The 17,305-nt window shown below is 47.4% G+C and overlaps 1 protein-coding gene across 3 annotated transcripts in view; it reads right to left on the bottom strand.

Moving 5' to 3' along the window:
* Positions 1 to 250: 250 nt before the first annotated feature.
* Positions 251 to 17,305, bottom strand: part of p2ry1 (purinergic receptor P2Y1) — a 113,421-nt gene continuing 96,366 nt past the window's right edge. For all 3 annotated transcript variants that reach the window (XM_078564331.1, XM_078564329.1, XM_078564330.1), the window contains one exon: positions 251 to 2,417. In XM_078564331.1, coding sequence (XP_078420457.1) covers positions 1,287 to 2,372 — 1,086 coding nt within the window. In that variant the 5' untranslated portion in view covers positions 2,373 to 2,417 and the 3' untranslated portion in view covers positions 251 to 1,286. The remainder of the gene's footprint in view (positions 2,418 to 17,305) is intronic.

The following is a 17,305-nucleotide window of genomic DNA, read 5'->3' as shown; positions in this document are numbered from 1 at the left end:
AATTAAAGCCACGGCATCTCAAATGTTTCAATGACTTGTACATAATTATACATAAATCCTTTTACTTCTATATATTTGTTGCTCCCCATGTTTAAGATATCACTGGAGTAATTTTGACTTTAGGCCTGTGTGCAGTAGGGTTGCCAAACCTCCAGTATTGTCCTGGAGTCTCCTGAAATGAAACATTAATCCCCTAGGCACTGCTACCAGCAAAACCCAGGAAATAAATCAGTAGGACCTTGAAAAAAACGTTTCTTTTTCATATTTTGGAACACTTTTGTTTCCAGTTATAACCGTTTTGGCGATGAAGAGAAAAAGGCCGTTTGACTGAGAGGGAAGAATCAGCCAGTCAGGTGACAAAGAGTGGTGCTGGCTTTCCAATTGGCCCTGGGAAGATGGGGCTCCATTAGGATTGACGTGTTGGGCAGCCAATGGCAAGGGTTGTTGTTGGCGCTGGGCACAGGAATGTGTCCAACCAGAATTGACTGGCGGTAGGCCGGAGGCCGTGGAATGGCTTCAGCCATGTCCAATTTTGCTTTCCATCGCATTTAGTGGAGCTGAAAATTGGGTGGAGCATGCAGCTGGTGACCCATCCTAAACCACCGGCTTACAGCCCGTGCCCAAGCTTGAGGCTTTTATGTCAAAAAAAAAATCAGCTCTCCCCGAAATGCCCTGTAAATGTAGATTAACTTTAAAAGAACCGTGAAGAACCTCCATTGCAATTAATTAGGAAGCGGATTCATGATTGGCGTGGCCCTACTTGGCCGTCTGTCCTATCGTATAGAAGTGTCAGGATGACCGTCAGGAGAAACATCTGGAAACTCTCAAGTTCAGGGTCACTTTTGCTCATATAGGTCACGTTCCAGATTTCTGCCAAGTCATCGTGACTGGGAGGGGCTGTGAGTAACTTCCCCAAGGAGACAGTCACCCCAGGGCTACTCGAGCATGCTTCCTCTGTTTTGATTTCAGAACAGCACTGGGGCACTGAAAACTAACCTAATGCGCACGTTGGAAAGAGATGGAGGAACAAAAATAAATGTCTTTCCAAATGATGAAAAAAAATAATCCTTGCTCCGAAATTAAAATTTCAGATTCAGCTGTGATTGATCTGGAAGATAAACAGTTAGGTATGAACTGTATGCTTGAACTTATGATTGTTGGGTACTTCATTCTGTGTATTATATCCTATAATAGACCAAAGCTTTAAATTGAGACATTCTCAAACACAATTCTTCCTGTACCTTCAAAACCTAAATCAATAAAAATTCACCAACACAACAGTAAGTTCAGAGAGAGGTGTCTCCATTTTGTGAAATGTTCGTTGCAACATGAAGTGGACTGTCTTCACTCCGAAACTGTAGAGTGGTCTCGCCTCGTCGAGACATGAATCTATTGGCTGCGCTAGTAAACCTCCTCCTGAAAGTGTCTCCTGCCAGAAAGTACAGGATTGGGTCCACGCAGCTATTGAGGCTGGCCAGACCCCTGGTCACTTGATAGGTGGCGTAGACTCTCTTGTTCCACCCGCACGTCTCTGACCCCTGGTAATAAAGTCTAGACTGAAGGTTTAAGTTCTTCATCACATGGAAGGGGAGGTAGGCGACAGCAAAGACTGCCAGCACAATGATAACGAGACGCACAGACTTGCCCCGGAGAGGTGTCTTCATGTCGTTAAATATTAGCGCCTTCACTATAAATCCATAACAGACCAGAATGGTGGCGAAGGGGACACAGAAACCAAAGAATGTAGTGAGCATGCTGTAAATGAAGTAAGTGTGCAGGAGCTCTTTAGAGGTTGTATCGTAACATGTCATTGTTTTATTCTTCCTTAGCCCAATTCGAGAGAAGTACAGAATTGGGGCGATGCCAGCCATTACTATAACCCACACACACGCGCACACAATGACGGACGATTTTTTCTTCAATCTGCCCAGCGATTTCATGGGGTGGACCACCCCCATGTACCTGTGGACACTGATGCAGGTCAGAAACAAGATGCTCCCGTACAGGTTAACGTGGAAAATAAACCTTTGCAGCTTGCACAGCGTCTCCCCGAAGATCCAGTCGGTCTTGTTGAAGTAATAAAATATTAAAACCGGCAGAGAGAAGACGTAGAAGAGGTCAGCCAGGACGAGGTTAAACATGTATACGGTGATGCTGCTCCAAGGCCTCATGTAGAAGATGAACATCCAGAGCGCAACACTGTTTCCGATGAATCCAATGACAAACACGATAATGTACATGATGGGCAGATAGTAAAACTGGAAACCCTTGTTCAAGGAGCAGGTTTTGTTGATGCTAGCAGCCAGGTCACTGGACGAATTTGAGAAATTGGATAACGTCTCCAGCATTGTATCAAACTCAAGGTCTTCCATTTGGCATCAACAGGATGGTCCACGTCCCACCAAGAAACAGAGCATCTGAAACAATAAACAATCAAGGTTGAAGTTTGCATGATCTTTGGCAAGCAGTTATGAGTTATTCATGATATTTTTTTCTTCAGAACGTATTGTCGTTCTGCCAAAACTCTCGGCAAAGGTAAATAAAATGGATTTGTAATGGTGCAAAGGAAATACAAACTTGCATTGTTGTGGTTCCCTATAATAAAATTTTCAGGATGTCCCTGAATTTACTTTGCACCCAATTGAGCTGATGATTATGTAGGTAAACAAGACAGCAAGCGCACACACACACAGTGAGGCCCTGGAGCAACAACAACAACAACAACAATTTGCATTTATGTAGCCCCTTTAACCTCCCCAGGTGCTTCACAGCAACGTTATGAAGCAGACAGAAACTTGGTTTCATGTCTTATCTGAAAGGTGGCACGGCCTTTCGTAGCCTTTTTCCAACTTTTCTCCGTTGCCGATTGCTCTAAGTGAAGCCGCGATCTGAGAAGTCAGTCATGCTATAGCAGGAATGTTTTGCCTCACGCCGATACCGCAGGGTGTAATGTAGAGGTGGCCATTAAGCCAGCGTCAGGGAACCACTCGCATGAAGCAGGGCAAGACTCTCTGGAGGGGACAGAGTAACACACTTTTGTTGTGGTTGACCTTGGCATGCAATTTATACAACAACAACAACCTGCATTGATATAGCACCTTTAACATAGACAAGACAGCTGTGGTTTCAAGTCCCGCTCTAGAAACTCGAGCACAAGTTCAAGGCTGACGCTTCGGTACAGTGCTGAAGGCGTGCCCCATGATTGGAGATGCCATCTTTGAGATTGGCGTTAAAGCGAGGCCCCCTGTCTCTGAGGTGAATGTAAAGGGCTCCATGGCACTATTCTGAAGAATAGCTGGAGAATTATTACCTGGTACCCTGGCCAATAGTTATCCAACATCACTACATCCCTAAAATGCAGATCACCTGGTCATTAACATATTACTGTTTGTGGGAGCTTGCTATGCACCAATTGGCTGCTGTGTCTCCTTACATGACAACAGTGACTACATTTCAAAAGTACTTCATTGGCTGTAAAGAACTTTGGGATGTTCTGTGGCCATAAAAGGCACTATATAAATGCAGGTCCTTTAAAACATACTAAGGCATTCCGCAGGGGTACGTCGGACAAAATCCGGCGCCCAGGCCGTCCCCCGTTGGCGCCGGGTGTCAGAGCCGGTGTGAGCGGACGATATGGTGGGAAGGCCAGAAATCAGTTTCACGACGTTGTGAAGCCAGTTTGCGATTGTCCGCTCCAGCCGTCAATGGCGGGCTGCGTTTCCCGCTGCCGGGTGTCGTTTTAATACATCTGCCTATAATTATAATCCCTGCCCGCCAGAGTCACTCCCCCACGCTGGACCATCCAGGCACATCGAGTGTGTTTCACAACAGCATTTATAAAGGCGTGCGGCTGGTGGGCTGCACTTCGAGGTGAGGGGCACCTGCAATGCTGCGCAGCACTCACCAGGGTCGCCCGCTTGACTTCAAGGTTGAGGCGCCGCGCATTCAGGCGAGGGCACAGGCAAGTCGCTTTTTCCCGGCTGGCTGGCGCTGTGCCGGGGCAAGGGCTGCACTCCGGTTGGGGCGAGTTTGGGGGTTGGTTGGGGGCGGGGGGGGGGGGGGGGGCAAGGCAGCAGTGAGACTTTGGGGGGGGAGGCAAATCAGCACTGTCTGATGGTAGTGCACAAGCACATGCTGCAAGGGGACGGGGGGTGGTGGGTGGAGGGGGAGAGAAACGGCCACTCATTAGGGTAACTGTGTATAAAGTGACCATTCCTCTGCAGCGGAGACAGTTCAGGCGCAGCCACATTGACATGGCGTGGAGTCGGGTCTCTAGTTTATCTGCCCACTCAAGCATCGCAGAGGCATGAAAGTGCCACCAAATGCTCCAGAGCTTTTCACCCCTTAGGCACAGACTTCAAACTAATGGGCATCTTAGTGAACTGCAGAACAACTGCACGACTGGGCAAGTTGTACAATCTCCTTGCTAAAGTTGGCCATGGAGTAGTCACTGGTGGAGACACTCACAGCCCCTTGCATTGTCATCATTCGGGTTTGGATCAGTTTCCCCTGTGGTTGAAGCTAAATGTGCAGCCTTGCAGTGCGGGTTAGGGGAATGCCTGCGCCCAAGGAGGAGATGGCGAGGCTGCATGCCCCCTCCAAGGAGGAGGGCGTCGATGGAGATGAGGTCCTCAAAGGCGAGGGTGACAGCATTGAGGCCATTGCACTGTCCAGACAAAGCAGGCGTGCTCGGGAGGCTCCCATAGCTGTTAGATTCGTGGAGGATGATGACGACATGCAGTGAGGAGGTTCCACAGATCCTCACATTGCACCTGTGAACATTTGACCCCTGTCTGGCTGATGGCAGCGTACATACTCTCTGTGATACGGCTCCTGTCATGGGGATGTAGTGGATGCCCATAGTCCCTACATTCCAGGAGGATGATGACGACATGTAGTGGGGACAGTCCATAGCTTATGTGAATGTCTGTCTGGCTGATGGCAGCTCACTTGTGCTCTGTGAACAGGGTCATATCATGGACTTGCAGCAGGGAAAGTTTAACTTCTCCTGATCCTATGGCACCCTTCATGAGTGGAACCCTTCAGGACCACACTGTCACCGGACACAGATGCTGATGAGATGGGGGTGTGCAGACACACTTCAAAGGTGCTGGGAGCACAGAGAGAGAGAATGACAGACTCTGTGCCCCTGGCCCAGGACATTCTGGCAGCAATGATAAGCCCCATCGAGGTGCAGGCATGACTGATGTGCCCAGTGACTGTGGAGGTGCACCATCAGTGTGCTGGGAATGTTACACAAAGCACAGGGAAGAGGCCCTGGACTGAGAGACCTGCCTTCATCTTGTGCAGAACCAAGGTTTCATATATTAACATGAGTAACATGAATACTGCTCATCAGAACAAGGAGCCATTGGCAGGGAGACATTCTTGGGAGTATATTGACAATAGTGAACAGCATGTACAAGTGATTAATACCCGTGCCCAGGTTGTGCAACAGCTGTGGCTCAGTTCATAGCACCCTCGCCTTTGAGTCAGAAGGTTGTGGGTTCATGTCCCACTCCCGGAAACCAAGAACTGTGAATGTACTCGAAAGAGTTACATGTGATCTGTTGATAACTCGAAAGAGTTACATCTTCTTTACATTCCTAATCCTGCTGCTACATCTTGGTGCTCCCCGGACATCCACAGTGGAGGTGGAGGCAGCCTGCTAACTGCTTCGCCCTGCCTCCAATGACCTTGACGGACGTCCTCAGGAGGGCCGAGACCTAGAGGACCCTGGCCTACTTTCGGGGTCCTGCTGTGTGGCAGTGGCACCCTCCTTGGCCTGTGGAGCTGGAGCACAGCAGGAGGGGATTCGGATGGGCCAGACGCTCCCGGAGTTACCTGAGTGGATTGCCCCAGGTTGTGCACCTGCTGGGTCCTCCTTCCTATGGGTGCCCAAGGGTCCCTGGCTGACTCCTTGAGGAGATAAGGAAGCTGGAGTGACATAGAGCTGCCCTACACCCCTCTCGCGTTGACACTGTTGGAGGCCAACTATGGCGCCAGTGATGGAGCTCAACCCACGCAGCATTGCAGGACCAATGTCCTGGACTGTAATAAACTTGGAGTATTGGACAGGTTTCTTGTTAGAAACAGTTAACTTTATTTACAGAGATCTTGAAAAAGCTACATGCTTGAACCAGGTCCACAACTAGAAAGCTCCACCCCTAAGATTACCCATTACTCACACTTAGAGCTGATTCATCAGCACACTCACATGATCCCTAAAACTGTATGAAAGGTTTTATTTACAATCATTACATTCCTCCCATTTAATTTTATTTACGTCTTATTTACAAGTATATCTTAATCCATAACAAACACAAATATACATAGTTCAAGCGATTATAGATTAAGTTTCTGAGGTGGTTTTCTAATTTGGTTAGAGCAACATAGCTCTACGACTTGAGATTCTCCCACTGGATCAACTTGATCAGGAACTGCAGCATCAGAGACATCCTTAGACAACGGCAGTTCAGAATTATTTACTTCAACAGAGACGTCAAGTACGTTTATTCGATGTCAATCTGGCACCTCAGGGATCAAAGATTCGACTTCGATTTCAGGTGGAGTAACTGGTTGTTGGAGTGTCTCTCTACTTCTTAGGTGAGTCACATGTTTTCAATCCAGTTTTGCATCTCTGCTTGGAATGACAAGGGTCCCGTTTCAGAGACAATGATACCAGGAACCCAACTAGGTCCATTTCCAAAATTTCCCACAAAAACTATCTTTTCCCAAAGTAAATTTTCGAGCTTTACTGTGAATATCATGATTCACTTTCTGATGACTCTGTTCCTCTCTACCTTCTCCTCTAAGTTAGGAAACACCAGACTCACCCTTGTACGAAGGTGGCATTTCATCAGTAATTCAGACAGTGTTGAAACCCCGAGTTGCATGAGAAGTTGTGCAATAGTTGGGAAGAAATTATGAAACTTGTGTTTCTAACATTCCTTCAGGTAACATTTTCATGCCTGTTTTAAAAATTTGTACTGTTCTTTCTACTAACCCATTGGATGAGGGAAGATACGGTGCTGTTTTAATATGTTTACTCCCATTTAAGCTCATGAATCTCTGGAATTCTGTACTAATGAAGGTAGTACCGCTATCAAAAACAATGACTTCCGGTAGGCCATTAAAACATTGGTGCAGCTTTTCAATAGTTGAACACGACGTCTACAGTGATCTAACTTTATACACTTAGAATGCATATTGATGATCAATAAAAACATGGTGCCTAAAAATGGACCGACATAGCCTGCATGTAATCTAACCCAGGGTCGGTCAGTACACTCCCACGGATGCAGTGGAGCTGAAATGGGCAACTTCTGTTGTTGCTGACATTGGAGACAGCGTTTAACCATTTTTTCTATATCACTGTCCATACCTGGCCACCAGGTACAGCTGCGTGCAAGCATCTTCATTTTCAAAATGCCTGGATGTGCACTGTGAAGCTCTGTCAAGGTTCCCTTCCTTGTGAAGGGATGATGACTCTTGTTCCCCACAACAAGATTCCACCTTGGCAACTTAATTCAGTTTTACAGGCATAGGATGTTTCTATCGCTTCAGAGGCTGGTGCATGCGACCATCCTTGCAGCACCTGTTCTCAGGCTTTTGAAAAAATTGAATGCTGGTTTGTCCAATTCTTTATTTGCTTCACACAGACCAGCGAGGAATCCAGGAAATTCAACACAAGGACAACTTCTTGAGGCACTGGATCATGTGTAATGCTATCTGGTAAAAGAAGACAGCTGAGGGTGTCTGCATTTGCTATATGCAGACCCGGACGGTGCATTAAAGTGTACTCATATACCAACAAAATAAAAGCCCACCATTGAATTCTGGAAAGGCTATTGGTGGAATTGCCTTATCTTCACTAAATAAACCTATTAGTTTAGTGGCTACTATTAGTGGCTTGTGATCTGACACCTTGGTGAAATGTCGACCACGCGAATATTGATGGAATCTTTTCTTTACTCCAAATATTACGGATAAAGTTTCTTTTCCAAGTTGTGAGTAACCCTTCTTGGCTGCAGAGAGGGTTATGGAGACATAGCCTATTGGCCTTTCGGATTTGATTTCTGTCTTTGTTTTTGCCGCAGGGTCTTGTTTCATCCTTCACTTTGATTTCACAGTCGGCCAAACTTCTCTCCAGCAAAATCTTAAGGTGGCTGAGTACGGTGGTTGAGCTACCCCATGGCTTTGCTACTCACTCGCATCTTGGACAGTTCTGTGACTTTTCCTTCTAATGCCTCTTTTGTTTCAATCAGCTGACTCTTCAGCTCTTCTGTCTCCTTCTTGTATCTTTTGGCTTCCTCCTGGAACATTGAACATTGTTGAGTTTTTTTCTGCCAACTGTGTCTCCAGTTGGTTTAGAGTGGCACTGTATTCGTTTAGCTTCTTTTCATGGTTCTCTGACTCTGACCTGAGGGGCCCTTTGCATCCTGGGAAGGTCCTTCAGTTCTCTTATCTCATTGCAAAAGACACTATCATGTTCCCTTATCAACTCAGGATTTCTTCCTGCTCTGACTTGAAAAATTTCTGACCAGCTGAGCTTAATTTTTTTTAACTAATCGCGGTCCAGAAGACAAGGCCCTGCATCTGTTACAACAATCACTGGTAGCTGGGCTGTCTGTTGTCTGTAGGATACAGGTACAGAGGCGATGTGTTTTACCTGTATTGCCTTTCCAGTGTCTGTCTTCAGCTGAGCCGTGGTTTGCTCCAGATTCAGTGGCTGGGTACCTTCGCTTAGGCAGTTGAATGTGTGTTGTCCAACCACTGTGGTCAATGCTGCTGTGCCAACCTCCATGACTAGAGGCTTCCCATTCACTTGGAGGGTGACAGTGATTTGTTCAGTTTTTACTGCTTTGACATTGGATAGGGAATACATATCAGTATCGGCAGCTTCTGGTTCTGCATATCGTGCACTTCAATCGACTTGGTCTGCTGTCTGATTGGCTGTCTCGATTTTACCCCTCATTGCTTTATAACATGCCCTTTTTTTGTGACAGTAGCAGCATTCTGCCTCTTTAAATCTGCAGGTTTCTGGTACATGGTTAGCCCCACATCGGTAACGAATTAATTTCTGTATTGCTGGTGAGATGCTTCCAGTATCCCTTTTTGTTTTTTTGAGCAGTAGAGACTGTGTCCCACTTTGTGGTTGTCTCCCTGGTTTTCATGCTATGCCCAGTGGTAGTTTCCCGCTCCAACTGAAGACCGGCGCCATATTGCACACTCTGGAAACCCTGTGACTCCCTCTCAGTGCCTTCCATTGTTAGCACCATTTCCATGGCGCGCTTCAGGTCAATATTAACTTCTGCAAGTAAACAGCGCTGAACGGCGTTGCTGTGTACGCCACAAAACCAAACGAGCTCGTGGCGTGGCATTGAGAGCATCTCTGAAGTTGCAGGAACTCAGTCAACTGCTTCAACTTTGTGATATAAGTCGCGATTGACTCACCCGGGGCCCTTACTCTGGAATTGAACTTAAATCTTTGCATAATCACCGATGGCTTAGGCTGAAAATGTGTCTTCATGAGTTCTACGAGCTCATTAAAAGATTTGGAATTGGGGGTGTTTGGGGCTGTTCGATACGGATGAGGTTATATGTCTTGCTCCTGCAGACACTTAGAAGAATTGCTTTCTGCTTCTCCTCCGCTGTTATTTCATTTGCCATAAAGTAGAAACCTAGGCGCTCTATGTACTGGCTCCAGTCTCCCATGGAGTTGATTCTACGGGTTGATTCTGTTGAAGAGTGGCACGACTGATGAGTATACTTTTCTTTCTTTCCTTAAAAATGGATATATTGACATTCAGGAGGTGAGGTACAGCGTCGGAGCTATTTATCCTCATCACCAACTGCAATAAACTTGGTGTACGGACAGATTTTTTGTTTGAAACAGTTAACTTTATTTACAGAGCTCTTGTTGAAGCTACATGCTTGAGCCAGGTCCATGACTAGAAAACTCCACCCCTAAGATTACCCACGCTTAGGGCTGATTAGTCAGTACAATCACGTGATCCCTAAAACAGCATGCAAGGTTTTATTTACAATCACCAAGTGGGCCAAGGTCTCCATGTTGGCCGCCATCCTACCAGCATTGACATCGCCACATTGGCATACTGGCGCTATCACCTCAGGCTGAAGGTGGATGGGCTCCTCCATCATGCCTTGTAATCTGAGGAGTGCAGTGGCCATCCTTTCCTTATGTGCCCATGTTTGCCTTTGCAGCTCCAGCAACTGAGGTATGACCAAGACCAGAGGCTCTTCATCTAACTCGGACTCAGCAGCTTTCTGGTCTCCAGCAGCCCTCAAATGCTGGACACCTGGGAAGTCCCTGCCGCTGCCTGCCGTGGATCAGACAGTGCAATGTGCTCACCAGATTGTAACCCCGAGGCCATTTAGAACTAGGTCCCACTGAGGTGTGTGTCTCTGCGCTGGTGGAGGGTGTGGGTGAGCGCTGTGATGGGCCTTCAATGAGCATGTCATCAGATTCTCCTTCTGAGCTTTCTTCAGGCTTTGAGTTGAGGACCCAGCTCGTGGACTCCCTTTGGCTGCTTCCCAGATGTGCCGGCGAAAGCAAGGAGGGATAATCAGTGCATGGCAGGGGACTGCATAACAGGAGGACTCACTCACAGCAGGGTTGCCTGATGGATGTTGCACTGCTGTATCTTCGCTTGTTTGAGCACCGCCGACCTCGTCCTCAGCACAGGAATGGTCCAGATCGTCGCCAGCCAGTTGCATGACTCTGTTTTCAAAGTCCATGGGGACCTTGCTTTCCACCAGTCTGCAACCTCTCCCTGTTGCTGTGAGCCAGCTTGTCCAGCATGAAGACAGATGGAGAGAGTGTAAAGCCGGGTGCTTGCCTGGCCAGATAACAAGCATGCCTGGCATGTGTGTGGGTGGTGAGTGGTGCCATGGATGGGATGGGATGAGGACACGATCCACAGGGCAGATTAAAGTGTGTGTGAGAGAGAGTGAGCGGTGATGTTCCTTGAACTGGTAGTGAGTGAGATCCCTGTGGGTGTGTGATGGGTTTGAGAGTGTGCGAGTTGAGAGTGATGAGAAGTGTGACTTACCCTGGCAGAATGGAGGAGATCAGTCATCCACGTTCGGCACTGGGTGGCTGCCCTCTTTTGGAGTGCATTGTTGTCGACCACCCTGCCATCACCTCCCATGCTGGATTGGTGACCTTTCTTGCTGGTCTTCACCCAGAGCAGGGGTAGGAGGCTTCACAGCAGGCCTCCGTTGCGTTCAGTAGGCGTTCACTAAATCTGGGGTCAGCAGGTTTCCTCCCTTTGGCAGCCATCGGTTCCCAGCAGCTTCCTATTGCTCGAAGAGTGCTAGCTCTGTGCAGGAGTACCCTGTGAATATGGCACCTGGTTTACTGAAGGTCTGAGGTGATGGAGGGGCGGGCGAATCAGAGGAAGCCCCACCAGCAACCCGGCATGTTTCCCAGAAACGCATAATGAACGAGGCGAGAATGGGGATGATATGGCGCGAGAAACCGCCATTGCGGCCAGCGGGTAAAATGTCCTTTTCCCCCACCCGTTACCGCACTCAATGCAAATCTGGGATGATTCCGCCCCAAGACTCATAAAGAGCTATGAGAGCAGGTGACCCAGAAGCTTAGTTAAAGAGCCAGGTTCGAAGGAGCCATACAAAAGGAGGACCGAGAGATAGGGGGTCACCGAGTGTCAGGAAAGCAATTCCAGAGATTAGGGCCAAGATCGTTTACGGAGCGGCTGCCAATGACGTGAAGGAAATTGGGAACGCACAAGAGCTCAGAATTCGAGGAGGGTTGTGGAGATCCCAGGTGGCTGTCGGGCTGGAGGAGGATACAAAGGTGGGGTGAGCAAGGCCATGGAAGGTATTAGAAATAAGGAAAGAATTCGAAAACCAAGGCTTGCCAGACTGGGGGCATCGACATGCACAGGATCATGGTTGAGGAGGATTTGGTGCAGGTTACAACATGGGCGGCAGAGTGTTGAATGAGTTAAAGTTTACAGAGGGTGGTAGGTGGGAGGCCGGCCGGGAAATCTGGAGGCAACAAAGATATGAAACACCATAAGACATAGGAGCAGAAATTAGGCCATTCGGCCCATCGAGTCTGCGCCACTATTCAATCATGGCTGATAGGTTTCTCAACCCCATTCTCCCGCCTTCTCCCCATAACCTTTGATCCCCTTACCAATCAAGAACCTATCTATCTCGGTCTTAAATACACTCAATGACCTGGCCTCCACAGCCTTCTGTGGCAATGAATTCCATAGATTCACAACTCTCTGGCTAAAGAAGTTTCTCCTCATCTCTGTTCTAAAAGGTCTTCCCTTTACTCTGAGGCCGTGCCCTCAGGTCCTAGTCTCTCCTACTAATGGAAACATCTTCCCCACGTCCACTCTATCCAGGCCTTTCAGTATTCTGTAAGTTTCAATCAGATCCCCACTCATCCTTCTAAACTCCATCGAGTACAGACCCAGAGTCCTCAAACGTTACTCATATGTTAAGCCTTTCATTCCTGGGATCATTCTCGTGAACCTCCTCTGGACCGTCTCCAGGGCCAGCACATCCTTCCTGAGATATGAGGCCCAAAATTGCTCACAATGTTCTAAATGTGGTCTGACGAGAGCCTTATAAAGCCTCAGCAGCACATCCCTGCTTTTATATTCTAGTCCTCTCGAAATAAATGCCAACATTGCATTTGCCGTCCTAACTACTGACTCAACCTGCACGTTAACCTTAAGAGAATCCTGGACTAGGACTCCCAAGTCCCTTTGCACTCCAGATTTCTGAATTCTCTCCCCATTTAGAAGATAGTCTATGCCCCTATTCTTCCTACCAAAGTGCATGACCTCACACTTCCCCACGTTGTATTCCATCTGCCACTCCTTTGCCCATTCTCCTAACCTGTCCAAATCCTTCTGCAGCCTCCCTGCCTCCTCAATACTACCTGTTCCTCCACCTATTTTTGTATCATCTGCAAACTTAGCCAGGATGCCCTTAGTTCCTTCATCTAGATCATTAATGTATAAAGTGAAAAGTTGTGGTCCCAACACTGACCACTGCGGAACTCCACTAGTCACCAGCTACCATCCTGAGAAGGACCCCCTTATCCCCACTCTCTGCCTCCTGCCAGACAGCCAATCTTCTATCCATGCTAGTACCTTGCCTCTAACACCATGGGCTCTTATCTTACTGAGCAGCCTCCTGTGCGGCACCTTGTCAAAGGCCTTCTGGAAGTCCAAGTAGATAACATCCATTGGCTCTCCTTTGTCTAACCTACTCATTACCTCCTCAAAGAATTCTAACAGATTTGTCAGGCATGACCTCCCCTTGATGAAACCATGCTGACTTTGCCCCTTTTACCATGCACTTCCAAGTATTCTGAAATCTCATCCTTAATAATGGTCTCTAAAATCTTACCAACGACCGAGGTCAGGCTAATCGGCCTGTAATTTCCGGTCTTTTGCCTCACTCCCTTCTTAAACAGGGGGGTTACATTAGCGATTTTCCAGTCCTCTGGGACCCTCCCTGACTCCAGTGATTCCTGAAAGATCACCTCTAATGCCTCCACTATCTCTTCAGCTATCTCCTTCAGAACTCTGGGGTGTAATCCATCTGGTCCAGGTGATTTATCCACCTTCAGACCTTTCAGTTTTCCTAGCACCTTCTCCTTGGTAATGGCCACCATACTCACCTCTGCCCCCCGACTCTCTTGAACTTTGGGGATGTCACTCGTGTCTTCCACTGTGAACCTATTCAGTTCCTCCGCCATTTCTTTGTTCCTCACTACTACTTCTCCAGCGTCATTTTCCAGCAGCCCAATGTCCACTTTTGCCTCTCTCTTACCCTTTATATATCTAAAAAACTCTTGCAATCTTCTTTTATATTACTGGCTAGTTTACCCTCATATTTAATCTTCTCCCTCCTTATTTCTTTTTTAGTTGTCCTCTGTTGGTCTTTGTAGGCTTCCCAATCCCCTGGTTTCCAACTGCTCTTCGCTGCATTGTATGCTTTCTCTTTAGCTTTTACGCTGTCCCTGACTTCCCTTGTCAGCCATGGTTGCCTCGTCCCCCCTTTAGTATGCTTCTTCTTCCTAGGGATGAATTTTTGCTGTGTCTCCCAAATTACTCCCAGAAACTCCTGCCATTGCTGTTCCACTGTCTTTCCTGCTAGGCTCATCTCCCAGTCAATTCTGGCCAGCTCCTCCCTCATGCCTCTGTAGTTGCCTTTATTCAACTGTAATACCGTTACATCTGATTCCAGCTTTTTCCTCTCATTGTTGAGAAGCCGTATCTCCTTCACACCAACATTAAACATACTATGCAATTGCATCCTAACAAAAAGGAAAATTTGCATTTAATTAATGCCACATTATGTCTCTCTATGATCTTAACAAATATGATTAAAAAATGCACTACTGTTGGCATGTATAAAAATATGGTTCATGAACAGTGATGAGGTTAATGAATGGGTAATGTTGGTTAACAGAAGAATGTTGATGAGTTGCTGCTGTACATCTGTTTGAGACCGCTGTCACTGTGGGCTGGTGATGGAGTGAATATTTGAGATGGTGGTTAGGGTGCCACGCAAGTGGCCTGCTTTGTCCTGGACGGTTTTTTAAAAAATTAATTTATGGGATGTGGGTGTTGCTGGCTGGGCCAGCATTTATCACCTATCCCTAATTGCCCTTGAGAAGGTGGTGGTGAGCTGCCTTCTTGAGCTGCTACAGTCCCTGGTGTCAAGCTTCTTGAGTGTTGTTGGAGCCTCACTCATCCAGGCAAGTGGGGAGTATTCCATCACACTCCTGACTTGTGCCTTGTAGATGGTAGACAGGCTTTGGGAAGACAGGAGGTGAGATACCCACGGCAGAATCCCCAGCCTCCGATCTGCTCTTGCAGCCACAGTATCTATACGGCTGGTCCAGTTCAGTTTCTGGTCAACGGTAGCCTCCAGGATGCTGATGGTCCTGCAGTAAATCCCACTCCACTTCCAATGCAACTCAGTAGTCGACAAAGTGGTGTGGAGAGAAAAACTCTGTGTGAGATAACGTGAAATAAGAGCAGATCCCAGTGGACACAATCATATAACACTGTGGGTTGGAGGATAGAAACTTTCATTTCCTTCTTTCATGGGCACCTAGGATGGCTTGAGAAATATATGGTACTCTTACAGTTGGATGAAATGCTAAATCTAAGAATAGCTTAACTGCCAGCATGAGTGTGACAGTCCTATCTAACTGACATTTCAGATCCAAATTGTTGACTTCCTTCTGTTGGGCTAAGATGTTTTAGTGTATGTACGCACATGAGCTGTAGACTAGGTTCTGTTTCTTTCCTGCGAGAGTATCAACATTGTGTAACCAACAGTGGATAATTTCCCAGAAGTCATCTACTATTTCGTGCCTTGGATTCTCAAACATAAGAACATAACAAATAAGAACAGGAGTAAAGGCCTTTTAGCCCTTTGAGCCTGCTTTGCCGTTCAACTAGATCATGGCTGATATTCTGCCTCAACTCCACATTCATGCACTATCCTCATGTCACATAATTCCCTTGGTACTCAAAAATCTATCGACCTCTGCCTTGAATGTGGACTGAACATCCACAGCTCTCTGGGGTTCAGAATAGCAAAGGTTTACAACCCTTTGAGTGAAAAATTGACTTTGAGTGATCGTACTTCATCACTGTCCTTAACCATCTGCAAATATTTACATACATTTACACATCAAGAGCAGGCCAGAGGCTAGGAATCCTGAGGCGAGAAACTCACCTCCTGACTCCACAAAGCCTGTACACAAGGCACAGGGCACGTGTGTGATGGAATACTCCCCACTTGTCTGGATGAGTGCAGCTCCAACAACACTCAAGAAGCTCAACATCATCCAGGGCAAAGGAGCCCGCTTGATTGGCACCCCACCCACAAACATTCACTCCCTCCATCACCAATGTACAGTGGCAGCAGTGTGTACCAGCTACAAGATGTGTCACAGGAACTCACCAAGACTCCTCAGACATACCTTTCAAACCCATGAATGCTGCCATCTAGAAGGACGAGGGTAAAACATACATGGGAACACCACCACCTGGAAGTTCCCCTCCAGGCCACTCACCATTCCGACTTGGAAATATATTGCCATTCTTTCACTGTCACTGGGTCAAAATCCTGGAACTCTCTCCCTAACAGTATCTACACCACATGGACTGCAGTGGCTCAAGAAGGCAGCTCACCACCACCTTCTCAGGGGCAATTAGGGATGGGCAATAAATGCTGGCCTAGCCAGCGACGCCCACATCCTGTGAACGAATATTTTTTTAAATCAGCACAGGTAAATGAGACCGTTCCAGCATCATTTCAATACAAACATCCACGGTTTAGAATCTCCTTCCCTACAATGGCTTCCCCTCAGGTTTGGAGGTAAGGCAACTTCTACAGGTCAACTAAGAAATGTTTCATTTTGGTAACAAGAACAAGGAGGACACATACTGCTTGGATAACAAGGCCCAGATTTAGCTACGATGGAGAGGCCCTCCATCATGGCGAAAATCCCAGAGACGGCTGGAAATTGTAAGTCCCGCCCTCGAATGCAGCACTTCCTAGTTTCGGAGGTGTGGGACTGGAGACGCGGTGGAATTCGCACATGCGCGGTTTACAGAGGCCGTTGGCCATTTAACCCACCAGCCGACTCCACTGGCAGTAGGATTTGGGTCGGCCAGGAGTGTGAAACGCAAAGAGTGCAGGTCAGACCAGGCAAGTGGAGGTCTGAACTGGGCGGACTTGTTTGGATAGCTAGGGTGCCCCTTTGGAGAGATAAGGTGTCTCTTTGGATAGGGTCCCAGGAGCCCATATGGGCCTGGCATTGGGGTACTGCTGCCCACTGGAAAATCCAGTCAATTTTTCCACTTGAGGGGCACTAAATTTTTCCACTTGTGGGCCAGACATATAAGAATTTCACGAACAAATCCAACCGGAATTCAGGAGTAATTTCTTCATCCAAAGAGTGTTGAGAATATGGAACTCATGACCACAGGGAGTGACTGAGGCAAATAGCATAGCTACATTTAATGGATAATTAGACATATGATTGAGAAAGGAACATGATGTTGAGCAAAGGGGTTCATGAATAGGGGTGGGAGTAGGTTCATGTGGAGCACAAGTGATTGTTGGGCAGCTCCCCGCCTACTTGGCCCTCGGCCATAAAGCGCTGCAGGCTGATTAACGAGGGCCGAGTGGGACTTCCGCCCCTCATTGGCCAGCAGCTCCATCAGTCCCAGCAGTGCCAGGAAGGCGTCAGTGGCCACAGGCAGGA

This window comes from Cetorhinus maximus, chromosome 19, assembly GCF_964194155.1.
Source record: "Cetorhinus maximus chromosome 19, sCetMax3.hap1.1, whole genome shotgun sequence".
In the NCBI taxonomy this organism is placed as follows: Eukaryota; Metazoa; Chordata; class Chondrichthyes; order Lamniformes; family Cetorhinidae; genus Cetorhinus; species Cetorhinus maximus.
This window is presented reverse-complemented; position numbering and strand designations above follow the sequence as displayed.